Source organism: Atractosteus spatula, chromosome 20, assembly GCF_055471065.1.
Source record: "Atractosteus spatula isolate fAtrSpa1 chromosome 20, fAtrSpa1.hap1, whole genome shotgun sequence".
NCBI lineage: Eukaryota > Metazoa > Chordata > Actinopteri > Semionotiformes > Lepisosteidae > Atractosteus > Atractosteus spatula.
In genome coordinates this window covers 7,022,629-7,042,695 of record NC_142725.1, presented here as the reverse complement: position 1 = coordinate 7,042,695, position 20,067 = coordinate 7,022,629, and the positions used below count along the sequence as shown (strand labels likewise).

Below are 20,067 nucleotides of genomic sequence, written 5' to 3'. Positions count from 1 at the left end.
ACGGGAAGATTTGCTCTGTTTGTGTAACTAGAAAGACTCCAGCTTGACCGAGGAGCAGCTGAGGAAGGATGCATCCATTTGGGGATTAATGGACTCCATGGGGACGAGCCATACCAGATCAAAGAGAGCCAGCAAGGTATTAGGGGTGCTGGAGGCTTTATTGACCAGCAGGCACCCGCTGGCATGTGATACCAGAGAAGCAGCCTTCTAATCCGAACATAGTAGACAAGTGTGACATTGCATGAAGCTGTAACCAAAGCATATATCATAGTTGGCATTACATTTTTGGGGTCTGAACTAATAAGTGATTGTTTTACAAAGTATTTTATGTCTCAATCCCAATGAAGGGTCATGTAAACAACACAGGATCTACCAATATGTCTGGGAATAGCAGTAGATGTGCCACTCTACATAATCAGCTCTGACCACTCTACTGCAGCTCTGAGGGACTCCTGATACAAAAAGAAACCGCAATATCCCATCAAAAGTCCTATGGAATGCAGTAGTGTAAAGCTAAAAGCACGTACAGTAATGACAGTAAGATCAAGAGTAAACCTTTTGCACTTCCAAAAGTGTAAAGCAATGTGATTGAAGAGATGTACAGTAATGTGTGAGAAAGAATCTCTCTTTTTGTGAGCCGATATACACTACATATACACGATATACACTACATACTGTAGATGTTTAATTGTATCTCCTGCTTATGTGGGGCACAATTGACTGAGTTTCCTAAAAGTATGAGAATTCGCGTAGACAGTTTAAGACAGGATTTCAAACTTCGGCCCTTGACATACATATACTAGTATTTTCTGGGTTTTGATTACCTACATAATATAAGTAGGTGAAAGTTCTTCCTTGGGTCGAGTAGCTCATCAGACCAGAGTGTCCTGTTGGATGTAAATTCCCTCTATATAGGATACTAGCCTATCACAGGGTTTCCGGAGTTATGCAGGTCAGGTAGAATCCACATCCCTTTTCTTCTCACAGTACTGTTACTTAATAGAATCCTTTCCTTTTTCCTTATGCACCTAATTGCCTCTTAGGCATAGTTACCAATTGTCAATTCTCAGTCAACTCAATGGGAGTTCATGGTATAACTAGTGTTATAGTATCTCCAGCTGGAAAGCAATGACGAAAGGCCTGACTAATAGTCAGTTTACTCAAGGATTCCCCTAATGCAATGAACAGAGGTTACTGGGATTCTGTGGACCATGAATGGAAAGGCCTCTTGGTTCAGGTGTTCTGTCTCTGGATCAAGAAGGTCTTAATGTTCAGTCCAGCGATACTGAACTTTCTTGATCTTAATAGAAGCATGCGGATGTCCTAGGCAGGGAAGAAGAAAGGCCCTGAAGGTCTCTGTTATCCCAGTGCAGTGCACAGAATTGCATGTTCACTCAGTATTTCTTTGAGACTCGGCATGACTGTGAAGAAAACAGCAGTGACTGGGCTGTCACCCTGCACGTCTCCTCCGTCTCCTGCAGTGGAGCTGCATGTTGAACCTCCCTCTGGGGTTCTTTCCCTGCTTGAGGTCACACACTCTCCTTCGCCTGTCCTCCAGTCCACCACCCCAGCCGAGGAGCTGAAGAGGCTTGATGACGAAATCTGGGCCCTCATCTCCAGCTTCTCCAACAGCCCTGGACCACTCGCTCCGCCTGGGAGCATAGTCGCCCCCAGGCCTCCTGCTTCTCGCTCTTTCTCCAGCCCTCCTGGTCCGCCGGGCCCTCCGGCCTTCCGGGCTCCGGTACCTGCCCCCCCTCCCCCACCGCCCGCTGGCTTTCCTGTCTCCTCCTCCGCTCGGGTCCCCCGGCCCTCCTCCTCTCTCTCTGCACCCCCTGGCCGCTCCCCTCAGCCTCCCAGCTCTCAGGTACAGTACGAGTGCTTGCAAACGCCCTTACAGAGCTCGGTCCCCCACCGCACTGCTGCTAGTTCAACTTAGAGCCTTTCATTTCGCTTGGCTCTCAAGTAGCCAAAACCTTAAACCAGTGGTTCTCAACCTTTCTGGCCGAGGTACCCCCTGGAGGGTCGGCCAGGATCCTCAGGTACCCCCTAAGATTAGAATGCTAAGAAAGGGGTGTTTGTTGTTGTTTTTTTTCATTTTTGTGCGTGTATCTATGTGCTGCATTATAGTTGAATAAAAAAAATAATAAGTTAAGATCACTTTATTGGCCATATACAATTTCTTATATTAGGAATTTGTCTTTTCACATACCCCATCTTGCTCTCCATGAGACACACAGACAGGGAGAGAGAAGCTTGGGGTCAGAGCGCAGGGTCAGCCATTTATACGGCACCCCTGGAGCAGTTGGGGTTAAGGGCCTTGCTCAGGGGCCCAACGGAGTAGGATTCCTCTGCCGGCTGTGGGATACGAACCGGCAACCTTCCAGCCACAGGCGCAGATCCTGAGCCACCGAGCCACCGCACACCCCCGGTTCTGATAGAATTAACTTTCTCTTTGTTCCTCTTACTAAAAATGTATCCATGATTGGACGGTGTGAAATAAAAATACAAAATAGTTACCCAGAAGAAAAACACCACCTCGCTCCAGCACAAAATCACAACACAGTGTTTCTGGGAAAACCACCTTCCTTGATGTGGCTGCGTGCAGATGTGAGTGGACAGAGGACACCTTCTGCAATCGCACTGCCCCCCTTTCTCCTCATAACAATAGAAATAGGAATATCGTAAATATGCATATATCATTTAGAGTCCAAATGATTTCAGAATTAGCTGATGAATAATTTACTAACAACGAAGCACATGAAAATCCGCCATTTTGGATGCGATGCCCAAGGTACCCCCTGGTACATCTCTAGGTACCCCCAGGGGTATGCGTACCCCCGGTTGAGAACCACTGCCTAAAACCAATCAGTTACTCAGCTGGAAAAATAACTGGCAGATAAGTGGTTACACTGGAACCAGGGCAGAATGACCAGACTAGGGAAAGAGACTGCTGCTACTACTACTACTGGACTGCAGTTTCAGACAATTTTCTTGCAATGCACTTGTGAACAGGAGCCTGAGATCACGCTTGAGAGACGCCAAGCCATGTCAGCTGTTTCTCTGTATAACTTTCTAGTCACACAGCTCCGAATATTTCCATTTTCAGGCTTCTTAGACTCATTTTCGAGAGGTTTACAGCATATGTTTTGCACCTCAAATTACAACGTTGACTGCCGAGAGGCTGAGTGAAATCTGATTAGCTCTGCGGTACGTTTTCCTTTTTTTAATCCTCTTCTGTTTTGGGGGGGGCACGGCCAGTCTGTCCTTCAGGCTCAGAGGGGTACAAACTTGCTCCCTCCGCGCGACCCCAGGCCAGGTGGATCTGAAAAGGTACTGCCCCCGCTACCGGTGGTAAATTCCCCCCTGACTAACCTCTTCCTGTTTGTGCATGTGAATGCCGCTAATATGATAAAGATATGAAGTTACACTCTACTGTTAAAGGTGCTGGCACTGGATGAGGCCTTTCAGCTGGCCAAGAGGGACTTACTTCAAATACCTCCAGGAAGGAGTAACTTGATTTCTCCTTGCCATTACTTGTGCTTTGTACTTCTGTGGGAGAAGCCGAGGACAAATTTCCACAGCAGTGGACAATAAAGTGTCTATCTACTGTTATAAAAGTACTGGTGAGCTGAGGTGATCTAAAAATTGGAGTTGACAATTAGAATAAAATATTCTTTCAGGAAAGAATCAGAAGCTCCCTTTCTCCCTTCATAAAAATCACCTTTTAATTTTGAGCTTCTCTGGACTAACAGTAGGACATGGGAATTGCATACGAGCATATAATGGGTTGGGTTTTCTAAAATTCAGAACCTTCTACAGTATCAAGTGTGGTCCTTTTCCTCAGCAAAGCATATTCATAAAGCAAAGTGAATCTGTGTGTGATTCTTAGTGTTTGGGATGAAATGAAGGCTAAAGTATGTGTGTGAAAGACAGTATGTTCGCTTAGATTCTATGACATATATCACCATTATAGAACCTGCTTGCCAACAACACCAGTATCAACATCAAATATTGTTTAAAGTAATAAATAATAAGAAACAAAGTATTCCGAACATGCTGTGTAGTATAGACTTTTATCTTTCTGTCCTTGAAACCAATTATATTGGGAATTACTTGAAGCCCCTGCCCACAACAGCCCTCAAAGTTTCAGAGTAAATGCAAAAATAAAAGATGAAGATCAGGGATAATTAAATATCAGTGGTATGGAAGCTTGCGATTGTAATTGTAAAATTTAATTTCATCTTAGCATGAGCTAGTTTTTTTTTAATATGAGGCTAAGTTAGAGTCGTATGTTGATAGACATCCAGTTTCAAGATCTGTTTAAACAGGACCCTGGCAGTTTTTCTAGCCTGTTGAATTGTAGTCCATAACAGATACTGTACATCAGCCAGCCACTGTGGAGTCTGTCTTAATTTTGTTGTGTTACAGGCATCTGCTGCAATAGTGGAAACTGTGCTAGTGGTCTGTGCTTTACCAGTTTGTGTGAAACCCTGTTTTTATGACTGGTCCTGCCATCTGCTTTGCTTTCCTTTCCTGTCTTTTCTCTCTCCCACTTTTCTCTCACTGCTCTCGGTCTTCCTCTGTCCCAGTACGCTTTGGTCTACAAAGGCTTCAGCCTGCTTCCTGAGGGCCTGTACTACTGGCAGCTGCCACAGCAGTTCAAGGGGGATAAGGTAAAAAGAGGCCAAGCCTGTGTGTAACGCAAAGAGTGAAATGAAACGATGATGTCATCTCATGTACTGTATATTCCCATCTAGCCTGCATTCACAGGGGTTGGTGCTCCAGTGAAATAGCTGGACTTCAATAGTTACCTACAGAGTTCTCTTGATAGCAAATTACTGTGGTGATGGTCATAAAATATGTCTGTAGTTTTTAAGAGTATAATCATCTGTGTTACATGGAAATATTAAGATAGTATCACATGGATGGGCAAAAGCTAGCTGGACTCCTGCTACAAAAACCCTGTTTCTAACTCGAATTTAGCACTTCGAGCATTGCAAAGCATATTCTCTCATATTTGCAAAGCCCTGGCTGTTCTCACTATTCTACCTCAGCTTAACTTTAAGTACTTAAAGCATTACCATTATTTTCTTAATGCAGAAAACAGTGTTGTTTTTGGTTCTGCTCACTCAAAGGTTCCTCCAAAAGGTTTCCTCAGACTTGAGGAAAGAAAGATTTGCTGAATGGAAACGCATTTCTTTCTGATAAGTTCAGACAGGACCTACAATGGGGTCTAAAATTAACTCTGTTGCCATCGTTCTTTGAAACAACTGTTTTGTGAAGGGCTTGTTGCCATTTCATTAAGGAAATATGTGTTTACCAAATGTGTTAGTTTCTCTCCCATGTGATGATCTTTTCTGTATCAGCCTTGTGAAGTGTCCTGTGCTGAAATACAAAATGCTTACAGTTAAACTGCATGTATGGAAAGAAAAACTTAAAAATATTGTTGTAAACACTGTCTTGGATAAATATAAAATTCTCTCCTTTAAATATAAAAGTTATTCACCAGGAAATGTGTTTGCTTTCAGGAATAATTCTTCTAAAGTGGTTGTAGTCTTCAATCACCCATGGTGTAATATTTATAGATCTGAAGCTAGGGAAAAAAAAATGGAAAAAGTCCAAAACATCTGTGATCAGCTTCATTGCATTTCAGTAAAGTCTCACTCAGTTCATTGAAAACAATAACTTTATACATCTACGGAATTTAAAAAAGTCAGAATTCTGGGTATTTCTGAAGTGTTGAGACGTAACTCCCTATGCAACATGTTCATATAGCCATCTCCTTAGTAGTATTGCTAACCAGTATGAAATAAACAGGTTTGTAATGGAAAAATGTGACAGTGGACTTGCCCCTATATCTGTACGGTAAGTTGACTTTACAGATAAAATGTAATATGTATTTATCTGTATGTGCTAAGTTAGGAGACTTGTAGACAACTTTGTACAGTGACTGTAATGGGATCACCTGTCTCCTGCTGTCCAGGTGGGCTCCTATGGAGGACGGCTGAAGTACACAATCTCCTATGTAGCGGGCCCAAGAGGATCTCCTGTCGAAGACGCAGACGTGCAGATCATTGTGAGTGTCTACGTTGTGCAAACGTAAAAGAACAGCACGCTTAAAAGTCAGAAAAAAGAAGCGGCAGCACAGCATTTCAGCTCTTAAAGCTTATTCTGGCGTGAAGGATTAACAGTTGGAAAGTTGTTGTTTTTTTTTCTTTTTCTGCTTTTCAGCATGTACTGGAGTTAACCTGTACTTGTGAGTTTGCACGCAACACAAACAGAAACAGCCCCCTGCTCAAACGCTTGTAAAAAGTCTATCTTTCTGCACAGGAAATTAGTTTGCGTTATAGAGCTCCTGACAATAAAATAAGACGCACAAACTGTATAAGCAAGAAATTCCATATCTAGCACAATCGCGTGCCACTGTCTGTGTGAGATACTGTATGTAAGGAGTCACTTACAATTCTAAATGTTTCAGCATGTCCTTTATAAAGAACAGAAGCCTTACAAAGTGAGACTCCTCTTTGTTCCTTCTAAATACTTTAATGTTTACTGTTATAACCGTTTCTAATATTGTATTTATTTTAGTAGGCATTATATCTAGTTTGATTTTGCTTCAAAAAGTAAGTAAAAAAAGTAAAAAAAAACCCGTTTAAATAGTTATTTAAATATTTTTGTGGAACAATGTCACAATACACGCATGCACATTATATGAGATTGACAATTGAATTGGCTGTCTGTAATGAAGTCTAAATACTGTGTGATGGTTTTGGTTTTTATAAAAAAGATTCTAGAAACATACTGGTCTTGTTCTCAAAATAATAAGCATATCCAGGCATTGCTGCATTAATGAACGTATTCCCCAGCATTCAAATGTATTGAGTTCCAAATGTTCCTTTGGTAGGTGATTGTTTGGGACTCAAAACATATTTCCCCTGATCTTCGACTGTGTTCCTCTTCTGTCGATGTCTAACTGTCCTTTAAGACATCTGGATTTTATTTTCCTTGCAGCTGTGAGCAGGGATGTCTGATTGGTGTGCTGCAGATTGTAGATTTCATTTCTCTTGCGTTTTATCTGCTGCTTCTTCTCCTACCAGGGCAACGATATCACGCTGGTGGCCCGGCAGCCCTGGCCAAGGGGACAGAGCACAAGGGAGTCCCGCAGCTTCGAAGTCGTGTTCAGGGAGGTAGGCTGCCTTTCCCACCCCTCCCTCCTGCACCCTGGGTTCATCTTTACTGGGGTTCGAGCTCCCAACAAACTAGTGCCCATGGGGAAAAAAAAGAACACGGGCTGTATCCTCACAATGCCACTCTATCAAAGTTATTTAATAAGGGAGACTGAGGTGATTTTTTGGGCTAGCGCAGGTAAAAGATCTAGAGAAAGCTTTCTAGCCCACAACCTTTCCTATTTAGAACATCCAGCCTGATTTGTCCACCCATGCTATAACCAGTCCATCACAGGGCAGACACAGACACACACACCCACACCAGGATCAATTTTCCCTGAAGCCAATCAACTTCCCAGCATGTTGTCGGATGTTGGGAGGAAATCAGAGCAGCCGGCGGAAACCCACACTATCACGGGGAGAACATGCAAACTCCTCACAGACAGAACCCCCAGGTCTGGAACTGAATCCAGGTTCCCAGCAATTCTGACCATTGCACCACTGTGCCACCCTCCGCCTCATTTACTGCTGCTTAATTCCTGTGTCTGTTCTCTTAACGTGGCCCCTCTGCGCCGGGCAGTAACTAAGTCCAGTTGGGCTAACAAGGCACCCCCTGCTGTCTTAGGAACACTGGCATCGTCCGGACGGGATGCCAGCCACGCGGGAGCACCTGATGATGGTCTTGGCGGACCTGGACGAGATCCTCATCCGCGCCTCCCACCACACAGAAATGAGGTCTGTCAGCATCTCGGGGGTCAGCATGGAGGTGGCAGTGCCCACGTACACTGGCCTGCGCCAGGCGCTGGAAGTGGAGCACTGTCGATGCCCGCCTGGGTACCAGGGTCTGTCCTGCCAGGTAAGTTCTGGGCAGCAGCGACAGCAGCATGGGCAATCTTACTAAGCACCAGTGATACTAGAGAGTCGTTGAGGTCTGTTATTTGTTCCAACCCAACTCTGTTGCACACTTTATCGACTTAGGGCAACAAGGGCAACCTTGTTGTGAAAGGCGCTATATAAAAATACATTGAATTGAACTTAGTGTAAATTACCACTGTGCACAGGTTGCAGCCCCTTGGAAATTTCCAGTTGCCTACAGAGTTCTCTCTAGAGCATGGAGTGCAGATTACTGTGGTGATGGTATAAAAATATGCCTGCAGTTTTGAAGAGAGCAATCGTCTGTGTTAGATGGGCATATTAGGATAGTATCACATCGATGGGCATAAGATGGCTGGACTCCTGCTTCACAAGTCCTGTAACTCTGATTTCACACCATGGGCAGTGCAAAGCAATGGTCATTCTGACTGCCATGTGAATGTCTCACTGCGTTCTTCTCTGCAGGACTGTGCTCATGGCTACAGTCGTACTGGTGGAGGACTCTACCTGGGGCACTGCGAGCTGTGTGACTGCAATGGGCACTCGGAGTCCTGCCACCCCGAGACTGGCGTGTGCACGGTAAAAACGCCTCAGACCCGCGCTGGCCCCTAGATTTATTTCTTGTTAGTGTGTGTCAGTGTAGATAGGAACTTAAGAAAAACTCTTCAGTTTGGCCACTTAACCTGCAACCTGGAAGAAACTGGTGCATGTTTTGCATCTGCACGAATATCATTATGCACCCACAACCAACAAGAAGGAACATCAGGAGAGTCAGATTACAATGACGCTGAAGCTCAGCAGGTGTGGGCCTGGCCAGTACCTGGATGGGAGACCTCTTGGGAGAGCTGAGATGGCTGCTGGAAATTGTGGTAGTGGGGCCAGTAGGGGGCACTCACCTTGTCTTAATGCCCCAGTATAGTCATGGGGGCACTGTAAACAAATGCTGGTCCTTCGGATGTGATGTAAAAATTGATGAGAGGTTTCTACAGTAAATCTCCGTTACAAGAACAATTTAAAAAGAACCCCAATTTGCCCAAGTGTAAGTTGTGCTCTAGGACCCAGAAATTGCAGGTTTTAAACTCAGTCATGTCATTAGCCAGCTGTGACTGTGACTCACTGAGTGCTGAGTTGGGTCTAGACTGCCTGTGACATCCCAGGCACCTGCAGACGTGCTGTGACAGCAACAAGAGAGGACAGCTCACCTCTCCAACTGGCACAGTATCTCCTGCAAGTCTCTGAGTAGCCAGCAGTGTGTCAGAGCTGGGTGGCACAGAGGGACACATATTTCTTTGTGGTGTTTCTCCAGAAAGTCCCTGTCAGCTGCAATACCCTTTGGCTTTTGTGCTTCATTTTACTTAGGAGATGAAAATCAGCAGGAATTACATTCTCACAGACCTCCATACTTCTATACAGAGAATGACCTCTCATTGTCTCCCCTATTTTTTTTGCTATTGTGTACTACTGCAAAATTAATATTGTTCTTATAGGTTTTTGCCCATTTTAACTAAAATCCTTGATTAAGCAGGGGGTAATGCTTTGTTGTTTGTAGTACAATACATTATTATTATTATATACATTTGGCTGGCACTCTTAATCAGAGGTGACTGAACTTTGCAGCCATTAATACAGCGGGGTATTTTATTTTACCAGTGTAATCTGAGTGAAGTAACTTGCTGAAGGGTACAGCAGCATTGCGCAACATGGGACATGAACTTCTAAACTCCTAGTTTCAAGTCCAGAGCCTTCACTACTGCTCCTGGCCATCCTGCTGTATTCTCAATGTGTTTTTCCCTCTCTCTTCAGAACTGTCTACACAACACAGTCGGCGAGCTGTGTGAGCAGTGTGCGCCTGGTTTCTACGGCGACCCCACAGCGGGTACCCCAGAAGACTGTCAGCCATGTGCCTGCCCTCACACAGACCCAGACAGCCAGTGAGCATGAAACCTATTCATTTACACATCCAGAGGAGCGCACAGCCAAGTTGCCAGAAAACATGCTTTACCGTGTGATAAAGGAGAGCACTGCATGTGTCTGAAGAACACTAAGCTTCTGAAGGGTCCTGATTAGGATACATTGTCCAGATTGGAGGACCCCAGTTTCAGATACAAGCTTTGTCAATCACTGCCTGTGAATCATGAGTTCCCTAAGGGGTTCTACTTTTAATGCTTGCCTATCAAATTGCAGGTCCTCTATACTTTAGTTTAGTCCATAACATCTTAATTGGCATCTAGGATAGACTAAGTAAGCTGTGACCAGTGTTTTCCCTGGGACACCACATAGCCTGCATGCCTACAAACATATCATTAAAAGCTGCTTCCAGTTGCCTGCCTCATACTTTAGGCCTTCAGTTTGGGTGATGGGATTGCCGTGTGTGAGAAGCAGTGATCAGCGCTTTCTAGAATGTGTATGCGGTAGATTGTTTCTTCCTTCGTGTGCTGGTAGAAAGGTTGAAGCAAGATGAGCAAGTTTCCAAACTGTTTTGAAACGATGCAGTCGGACTCACTTTAACAGCTCACGCCTTGAGTGATATTAAAGTAATCTTTGGGAATGGACATCTGGGGCTTTCGATGGCAGGTCTGCTGTTGCTGATGTTCTGAATGTCTTGCTCTCTCAGGTTCTCCCCCACATGTGAGAGTCTGGGCAATGGTGGGTACCGATGCACAGACTGCCAGCCTGGATATACTGGACAGTACTGTGAACGGTAGGCCTCTCAGCCTCTCTCCTCTCCTGCGCTGATTATGACTCACAAATGAAAAGAACACAAACCTTTATAACAGAGGGTTCTAAACCAGGCCCTGAGGACCACTGTGTTGGAGGTTTTCTACTGTAGGTGTCTTTAAAGCACCAGCCCCTGAGTAACTGGGAGACATTTTTAATTGGTCCAATTAACCTGATCATGAGCAAAGAGGTTCAGCCCTGAGCTGGAATAAAAACTTTCAGACACACTGGCCTCTCACTTCATGTGTTGGACAGTCCTTGTTCTAATGTTTCATAATTAAAAAAGAATCATTTGAACTTAGCAGCTCTGAAAACAGCATATGCATGTCACACTTTTCCATCAACATGGTTGTGATTTGTTTTCTGATTGGTGTCAAAATCAGATGCTGCCGCTGTAGTTTATTAAAAGCTGCCTGAAACCTGTGATGAGGTTTGGATTGATCCTGATATCCATGTCAGTGAGGAGACACTAATCTGCATATCAGGTTCCATATTGAATATGAATATGAGTCCATTGCAACTCTGCCAAAAAACAGAGCGATTGTATACATTCATTACTGCATGGAGACCTTGAACCAATAAACGTCTGGTAATGAGTCCAGAGTCGTAACCACAAATCCACACCATTAATGTGGGGGATTTGTGGTGCTTCTGTGTGGCCTCATCTCTGAATTTTAAGGATTTTCCTTTTTCCTACCTTCATCGCCTTTCTTCTGCAGGTGTGCCCCTGGATATGTAGGCAACCCTCAAGAAAGAGAGAAGTGCCGCCCATACAGTAGGTTATCAGTTCACTTTGGTGTCTGCTATGCTTTTCAGTGGACAGGCTAGATTAGCAATGTGTACCAGGGAATGATGGGATATTAGCCTAGCAATGTGATTATTGACCACATGTAACGCATACGGCCTCCATTGGTTGTGAGAGCCGGCTTACCAGCGCGGTGACGTCACCGCCCTTCCCTGTGAATAGCAGGGACAACAGCTGCCGGGCTGACAGGAGATTTCCCTTTGGCTCAAGCGGCTGGGTCCCTGTTGAGTTATGCTGGAGGCCTGGGCTCGAGTCCCTGACAGTGGGGGGCCGACCTGAGGTGGCAGAGGCAGGGGGTGCCCACGTGAACCCCATAGTGTTACACACAGATAGGAAGAGCAATTATTGGTAAGGATGCACAAATGCGATGTTGAGACTCTTCTCTTTTTCCAGACGCAGCCTCTCTGGTAGTAAAGGTGTACCCAGAAAGAACGATAGTTTCTCAAGGCAGCGCGGTGACCCTGCGGTGCCAGGTCACTGGTTCCCCCCCTCATTACTTCTTCTGGACCAGAGAAGACGGGCGCCCTCTGCCCAGCACTGCAGACAAACGCCGCCAAGGTATGGTCCAAAATCAGCTACGGAGAAAAGTTGGTATAAATCAAGTGAACTAAAAATGAATGAATAATATAATGTATTTATAGTTGCGTCAGTATGGGTGTTCCTGTTACAATCTCTCACGCCCTATGTACAGTAGTAGATGCTGTAGTTTGAACCTTCTCTGAAGTCCCTGAGATGTGGTGACCATTCTCTCTTCCAGGTGAAGAGCTGTTCTTCTCCAATATTCAGCCCAGCGATGCAGGAGCTTACATTTGCACCTGCCGAGACCTTCGGAGCTCCAACAGGAGCCGAGCTGAGATCGTCGTGACCAGTACGTGCACAGTATCCAAGGACCAGCCTCTGCAAACATGCTGAAACTGGCCGTGTGTCCTAATCTTACAGCTGCTTTTTAAACGATCTCCATTTCCTAAGGGAACTCACAGATGAGAATTAATAAATTACTCTTCTCTTCATCTCCCCCGACCTATAAGATTTTTGTAAAACTCAACAGCCTTTTAGAATTACAATAAAACTGCATTTTTGTTCAATGGCAATTTAGCCATCCTGAATCTACATTTTAGTCACCCCCAGGTTTGTTCTGAAGTAGTTCAAATATTTATGAATTAAATAAAGATGGATCTTTTTAGCAAGGCCTTGTTTCCAATATTACTCTGTTTTCGTAAAGTAAAGCTGTAAAATTAGCAATCAAAAAACAACTTACAGTACTTACAGTACATTCATTTGATTATTTGCCTCAAATAAGAATTCTAAACTTACTGAACATTTTAATTTTTTCCAGTAGAATTAAAATAATTTAAATTTAATCCTGTTTAAAAAATTGCATTCCTTATTGTTGTAAAATCTCTTATATTTAGCAAGCTTTTAGAAGTGGAGATTTAATTCACTGCTGTTCCATGTATCAATAATTTATTATAGTTTATTCTTTACCCACAGCTGTTCCTTCCAAACCAATTGAAGTGACGGTTGAGGAGCCCAAAGTGCAGACTGTCAAAATCGGGTCGACTGTCAGCTTCATCTGCACAGCCAAGAGCAAGGTGAGACCTGAAGCTTCCCTGCCAGGCAGTCAGTCAGTGAGGCTCTCACTTTTCATTAATTAATTCATCCCAAGAATATGAAAAACAAAAATGTCAGCATGAGATTACAAATACCAAAATGGATAAAACCAGTGGATTTTGTTTCTGGTACTACTGTATGTACATGGACCAGTTTAAAATCTGTAGTGCATGTACAGTATAGTACATCAGGCCACTACAAAAATCTTGTTTGGAAAACTAGAAACGCTGAATGTTAATGACTTTGGCTCTCCAGCACGTTCTTCACCGACACACTCCACACGCCCACAGACTGTTGTACAACCACAAGCCTTGCTTTTGTTTTCATCTGTTCAACATAACACATCATTTTTCTGTTTTACAGACATTGCACTGAGATGCAAACCAGATGTTCTGTGCAGCACAGATGCTTAAAATCATTGTGTTATGAATATATATTGGTGGGGATATAGATAGGGGATGTACAGTAGCTTAACAACAGTTAAAAGGGCATTAAGGTCATTCTTAATGCCCATTGTCCCATCATTCTTGACTGTGCTTTGAGAACGTGTCTTGTGTCAGCAGTACTTTGCTCCATGCTCTAAGATAATGACCACTGTCTTGTTTCTCGTACACGTATAGTGTAGAAATTAACAACCCAGGACGACGATGTGACACTCGAACAAACTCTTTATTTCACCTGTAACTCCGAACCCGTTAGCTCCTACAATCACTATAACCTGTGACCCTGAGTAACCGTTATTCCTGCTCAGCCCTCCACCAATCAACATGCAGTTTCACTGCTGACGCACACAAATATTACAACCACTATGAGCAGGAGCTCTCGATTTTTTTTAAGATACTTGAATAAGGGTGTTCTGCTGTCATGAACTTCTTCTTCATCCTAGCGTTAATCCCGCATCAGCAGGGTCCGCTTGTCGTCTCCATTTGGTGGTTTGAACCAAATCTTTGAGCTGACGTTGCCATTAATTGCAACCGAGAAATACTCCAACCGGCACGTTGCTCCGCCTGCCGTCGGAGTGGGGGAGGAGAACAAAGTAATGCAGCCAATTCATAGAGGGGGATTATTAGGAGGCCATGATTGGTAAAGGGCCAATGGGAAATTTGGCCAGGACGCCGGGGTTACACCCCTACTCTTTTCGAGAAACACCCTGGGATTTTTAATGACCACAGAGAATCAGGACCTCGGTTTTACGTCTCATTCGAAAGACGGGTTCTGCTGTCATGAACAAGGAGCAATAATCACACCTGTCCATCGCTTTTTGTAGTCGCCTGCCTACACCTTGGTCTGGACTCGCCAGAACAACAGCAAGCTTCCCAGCCGGGCCATGGACTTCAACGGCATCCTCACCATTCACAACGTGCAGCCGGAGGACGCTGGGGCCTACGTCTGTACGGGCTCCAACATGTTTGCCATGGACGAGGGCACGGCTTTTCTCTATGTGCCAGGTTCGTGATCGCACCATTCAGTACCCATCAACCTCTACTTCCCCGTCGCCCCTCACCGTGCATGGCATTCTGGTCCCCCTGCTTCCCTCTGTTGGCCAACCATAACACCTCTGCTGTAGGCATGAGCACTGCAGACTCCCTTTGTGGGCTCAACAAACCAAAAAAAAGCCTCCTTTTAACCACATCCTTCTGCTTTTGTTTTATTTTTCTCTCTTTCTCTAATTGCTTGGCCACCTGACATTGGTTATGTAAAACTTTTACTTTTGCATGTCCTCAAAAGTTCCTTTTACTGCGTGACACCAAACTCAGAATTCGGTCAGAATTTCAGGTTCTGCTTCAGAGAACGATCACCAAGTGGTCGTACACGTGCAGCATAATAGCACAGTAGTGCTTGGAACTAGGGCATTTTGGTAAGAATAAGCACATTGAAGCTTGTCCACGGATCACCATATGGCATCATAATATCAGAGTATTAAATACAGCCATGCATCTGCTTAAAATGATGTTCAGTTACATTTATAGGGAATTTCCACGTTTAAAAAAAATAACTTTTATTTTATTAAAGATTGCTCCCCTACCCGAAAATTGAAAAAATGCTGTGGCCTTAGAAACAGGTTCAGCAGTTTTAGTGCTGTTCAGTCTATTCCAATTTGACCAAGAAATTAACACTTCTTACAACATCATTTCTAATAAAGTTGGGTTAAGCAAAAAGTAATGTTTTGCTATTAGCGTTTTCAGTTTTATGTAGTCATGTTAGGAAGAAAATACAGTACATATACAGCATTTCTAGGGTGAAGAAGTCTTACAAAATGTTTTTTTTTTACATTAGAGTAGTGGCAGCCATTACCACAGTGACTTACAGTTCAGCAGTTAGTTTTAAAACATGAATACCAAACCAAACGCTGCTTTCGGACAGAAGAACCTCATCCCACACTCAAGCAAGGGGGTGGGAGCATCATGGTTTGGGGCTGCTTTGCCGCCCTGGGACCTGTACAGCTTGAGGGAGGCTTCAAGAAAGTATCATCCTTGGTTGTAGTTGCATCAGCATGTAGGTAAGGTAATAAAGGCAGTAGAGTGGATCTAGCCAAGCAGGAAAGACTGAGTCAAGGGTTTTCCACGGCTGTTCCCTGAAAGGGTCTAGAATGAGAGAGGTGGCTGGTCACGTTCATCCGCCCGGGTCCGCGGATGAGGTCAAGGGACACAAGCAGGGACGTGAGTTATCCTGGTGGGCGAGGGTATCATTGAGGTTATTGAAGTTTATTGAGGTTGTTCTCAACGTTATTGAAGGACCGAATCGTCTGTGTATGAATGAGATATCGTTTGAGATATCTGATGACAAAGAGAGCAATGAGTCTTGACTCGATGAGTCTTGACTATACAAATTTGGTCAGAGTGAATGTCGGAAAACATAAGTTAGGCCTTGTGTCCTAGTCACTCTAATAAGGGGGTGTTTGACAGCACCATTCTCTGAGAGAAAAGGGGGAACGACAGAAAAACAGTGTGGCGAAAAGCTCCCCAGCAGGCTGTGATAGGCAGGTCCGTCACTGTGGACACGTCTGTATTCTGTTCTGTTTGTGATGGCCGCCCCATGTGACTTCACGCTCGTTTTGTATTTTTTATTTAATAGGGTTCACGTTATATATTATTAGGACTTAGAAGAAGATCTAATAGCATTTTAGGTTTCACAATTTGTGAATAGGTGGAAAATCCTAAGGGGTTCACAAACATGTTTTCAGCACTGTACACCTTTGAACAAAAAAAGTCAGCTGAGCGAAAGAGCCCGTCAAAAGGGACACATGGACTGTATACTTAGTGTATTGGAGTAAACAGAGTGAGAAGGACGTCAACTTGTGTCCAAACAGTCAGGTTGTAGCACATAGAGAAAGCACGGGCCTGTGCTTAGATTAGTGCTACCAAACAAAACACTTGAAGATTTCCACAAAATGCAGTTTGTTTCTTGAGCCTCTCTTGATGTGTGTGTTAACGTGTGGTGGCCTAGAGGCAGTTGTAGGTCACTCTTTACTTGTTTCTCCACTTGCTGCTTCTTTTCTATCTGGGTGTGGGTATTTGGAGTCTTTTTTGACATCCCTTAGAAGTATTCCCCCGCCTTTTCCAAAAGGCCCAGAACTTTCCATGGCACACTGGTACAGTCTGTGTCATCGGGGGGTGTCGTGGCTGATGAGGTGTTCTATTTAAGGTGCTCAGAACCTTCCATATAATTGTTAATTAGCTGCTTTGGGGGGTTCACTACCTGTAACTGCTTTACTCCCAGTGGTTCTGACAAGACCTGATGAATTTGTGATGCTGCTGCCTTCAGCTTGCTTTGTTGTTCAAACCCAAAGCCACAGATGAAACTGTATAAATGAAACGGTGGTGCTATTGATGATGGAACTGCTAGAATCATCATAAACTATGTTTATGCCCTTTTCTGAAACCCCTCACATAGGGACAGGTAATGAAAAACACATAGCTGGGTTATCAAAAGTACAGATTTGCTTATATATCACTGCTTGTCGCCCCCACCCTCTTTAAAAGGGCCTGTAATTTTTCCTTTCATTACTCAAATACTATTGAAGTGTCCGACTTCCCCACTTACTAGCCAAACTACTAAGAGACCCCATCAAACTGGTCCACAAAAAGTATTCAAATCCCCCAAGCAAAAAATTAACTGGGCCCCTGCAGACAGCAGGAGCGCTTTGATTTCAGGATGTGATTTCAGTTTTTGAAATATTTGGTGGGTGTGAGTGACATCAGGCAGACCGCAATCTGGTCTCTTTGGTCTTATAAATGTAAAAAAAAAAAATAATCAGGATGTGATCAATGCAAAGAGAAAGTACAGGCATGCTCCTCAAACAATTGTATCAACAACTGGTAATGTATACGACTATAAACAGTATCATCTTCAAGCCTTTTCAGAGGGAAATTAAATGTCACAACCTCAACAAAATGAGAAAAACCCCTGAAAACTTGTGAAAATCAAGCTGGAATAGGTACCATGGATAAGGTGGCAAATCTGCACTCTGTTGATGTGTGGAATTCAATTGGTTTAAATTATTTTATAGCTATCCTAAAGGTTTATACCACTGTGTATGTTATAAACCTTATAAACTTAAATGTTCACAACAGTTTCAATTAAATATAGCGAATAGAAACTGATGGAAATTTTATATTTAATCAGTTTACACATTGTATTCCTTCAAAATTACAATTATTTTTGCCTTGCACATCAAACCTAGTGAAAACCTATACCAAAAAGAACATTTTGTTCAGCATTCCTTTGTCATTTTATTTAGTATGTACATGAATTAAGTAATTATCATGTGTCTCTGTTTGAAAGTCAAACAATGATGCAATTGAAGGTCTCTCAGATATTTTTTACTTGATTTGGATCAAAGTATACTAAGCTGTTTTCTTTTTTGTTAATGTTTACTGTACATTGATATGATTTACATAAAAAACAAAAGGATGAAGTAATTATAATCACAGGGTTTGTATAGCACAAATAGAATATTAACTCATCATTTCATATATACTGTATGAGCATCAATTTTGGACAATGATAACTTACAGTCAACCTTCTGAAATAAGTAATGGATAAAAGATTTATTTGAATTTTCAGTCACAGCCTAAAAGACATCCACCAGCATATGTGGAATACTAGTATAAAGCACTATTTTTTCTTCCTCTTGATGTCTATTAATTCATTATACAATGTTGATTTATGTAGTGTTCTTTGAGAAGACCTGACCTCCAAAGTACATTTACAAAGTCCGAATGCCATTCCAAAGGGGGAGATCTTTGGGAGGTTGAAGTCAGCACCTTCTGACTCATTGGTGTGCAGTATGTTGCAAATTCCATAGCAGGGGGCAACAAACAGACCTGCTGTCCTCAGTGTGAATTTAAATTCTTGGAGTGTCTTAAAGCTCCAGCTGCTGAAGATACAAGTGAGGGCAGATGGTGAGAGCGAATTTGAAAGATTAATTCTTTCATCATCTGAGTTAGCATTTTTCATTGTTAGCTTTGAACTCTTGAAACCTATGGGCAGGTGTGACTGGAATTTCTGTCACCAGTTCAATGTCAGCGTCAAAGCGTTCAATGTGTAGCCACACACACTTACACATATACATGGGGTAATACATTTATATCCAAATAAAGGTGAAGTATTGTCTCTTGCAGACATGAACCTTGAAGCAGTGCATGATTTCAGTATTGGCATGGTTGACTTTGTGGCTGCACACACAGAGTAATGCTAAGTCATCCAAGCACAACAAAAACATCAGATAAATGCAAAATAAATGACAGTCATCATTACTTGACATGAAAAGTCATCATTGTTTGACATGTTCTTACCTAAAAACATAAAAATATCAGTTTAAATATGTAGATTTAACTTTTGTTAATAAATGTCTTTATAGCCTTGCACTTATACTGGTGATTCTCAAAACCAAATGCACATACTGTAGCTACAGTATAATGCTCCAGTGATACTACAGTCTCCTCCAGTATGATAGACTAATTTTGTATTTCATGTAAGTTAACTTTCAGATGGTTATTTTATTTTGTAGCCAGTGTTTTTCTTGCAGTGTTTTACAGAGGTGCTTTTGTCATTTTCGCAGTTATCTGGTGAAAACTGAAGACTGTAGATCTTTCCTTTTGCATTTAAACCTGCAAGGGAGCTCAACTCTGGTTCTCAAGGGACTGCTATCCAGCAGGTTTTTTAAATCTTTTTATTTTATTTCTAACGTTCCTTAAGATTGAGGAAAGGCTTCAGCTTATCTAATTAAGCGAGTTCAATTAGGTCATGAAGAGCTCAGGAGAAAGGATAACCAGAAACCTTCTGGCCCCCAGGACTGGAGTTGCACCTCCCAGCTTTGTTGTGTATTATGTGTTTGGAATACATTATTATGTATTTTATTTATGTAAACTGTGAATCTTATTTACATGCATGCCTACTGTAAACTACTGTACACTGTCTCTGGTTTAGAGGGAGGTCTGAGCAAAATTAGGTTTGCACATAGACAATAGTACACCTGCAAGAAATTGGAAACAGGTAGAAAACATTCCTCCATGTAAGAAATGTACTGTATTTTTTAGGATTAAAGCTATTGTTTTTAAAAAAAAATCTTTTGCCATAAAAATACCTTCTGGGGAACCAATAAAGACTGAGTGAAAACTGTGTATTCTTAGATAACATTAAGGCAACAAGAGTTGTATGTCTGCTGTTCAGCAAGGTGATTTTACACAATTAATGTGTTGTGAAAGCTAGGGATATTTTAAATGCCTTATATATACCAATGCTTTATACAAACTGAATATGTAAAAAGGACCAGTGCTGACACAATGTTATATCCAATGATGTAAAATGTTCCAATTTGTATTAGCAAGCACAGTTTCAAGATTAATTGTCTCTTACATCCTCTATATACTACTGTAGTGTACTTTGTTT

General features: G+C 42.8%; 1 protein-coding gene across 1 annotated transcript in view; it reads left to right on the top strand.

The window, feature by feature from the left end:
• The window catches only part of hspg2 (heparan sulfate proteoglycan 2), a 223,799-nt gene that overhangs the window by 144,039 nt on the left and 59,693 nt on the right, over window positions 1–20,067 (top strand). Inside the window, exons 36-50 of the mRNA XM_088938069.1 lie at window positions 32–136; window positions 1,559–1,864; window positions 3,259–3,330; window positions 4,590–4,673; window positions 5,984–6,076; window positions 7,098–7,187; window positions 7,792–8,022; window positions 8,505–8,618; window positions 9,843–9,970; window positions 10,654–10,740; window positions 11,477–11,532; window positions 11,956–12,120; window positions 12,320–12,430; window positions 13,054–13,154; window positions 14,441–14,621. Of these exons, the coding sequence (XP_088794195.1) occupies window positions 32–136; window positions 1,559–1,864; window positions 3,259–3,330; window positions 4,590–4,673; window positions 5,984–6,076; window positions 7,098–7,187; window positions 7,792–8,022; window positions 8,505–8,618; window positions 9,843–9,970; window positions 10,654–10,740; window positions 11,477–11,532; window positions 11,956–12,120; window positions 12,320–12,430; window positions 13,054–13,154; window positions 14,441–14,621 (1,924 nt within the window). The remainder of the gene's footprint in view (window positions 1–31; window positions 137–1,558; window positions 1,865–3,258; window positions 3,331–4,589; window positions 4,674–5,983; window positions 6,077–7,097; window positions 7,188–7,791; window positions 8,023–8,504; window positions 8,619–9,842; window positions 9,971–10,653; window positions 10,741–11,476; window positions 11,533–11,955; window positions 12,121–12,319; window positions 12,431–13,053; window positions 13,155–14,440; window positions 14,622–20,067) is intronic.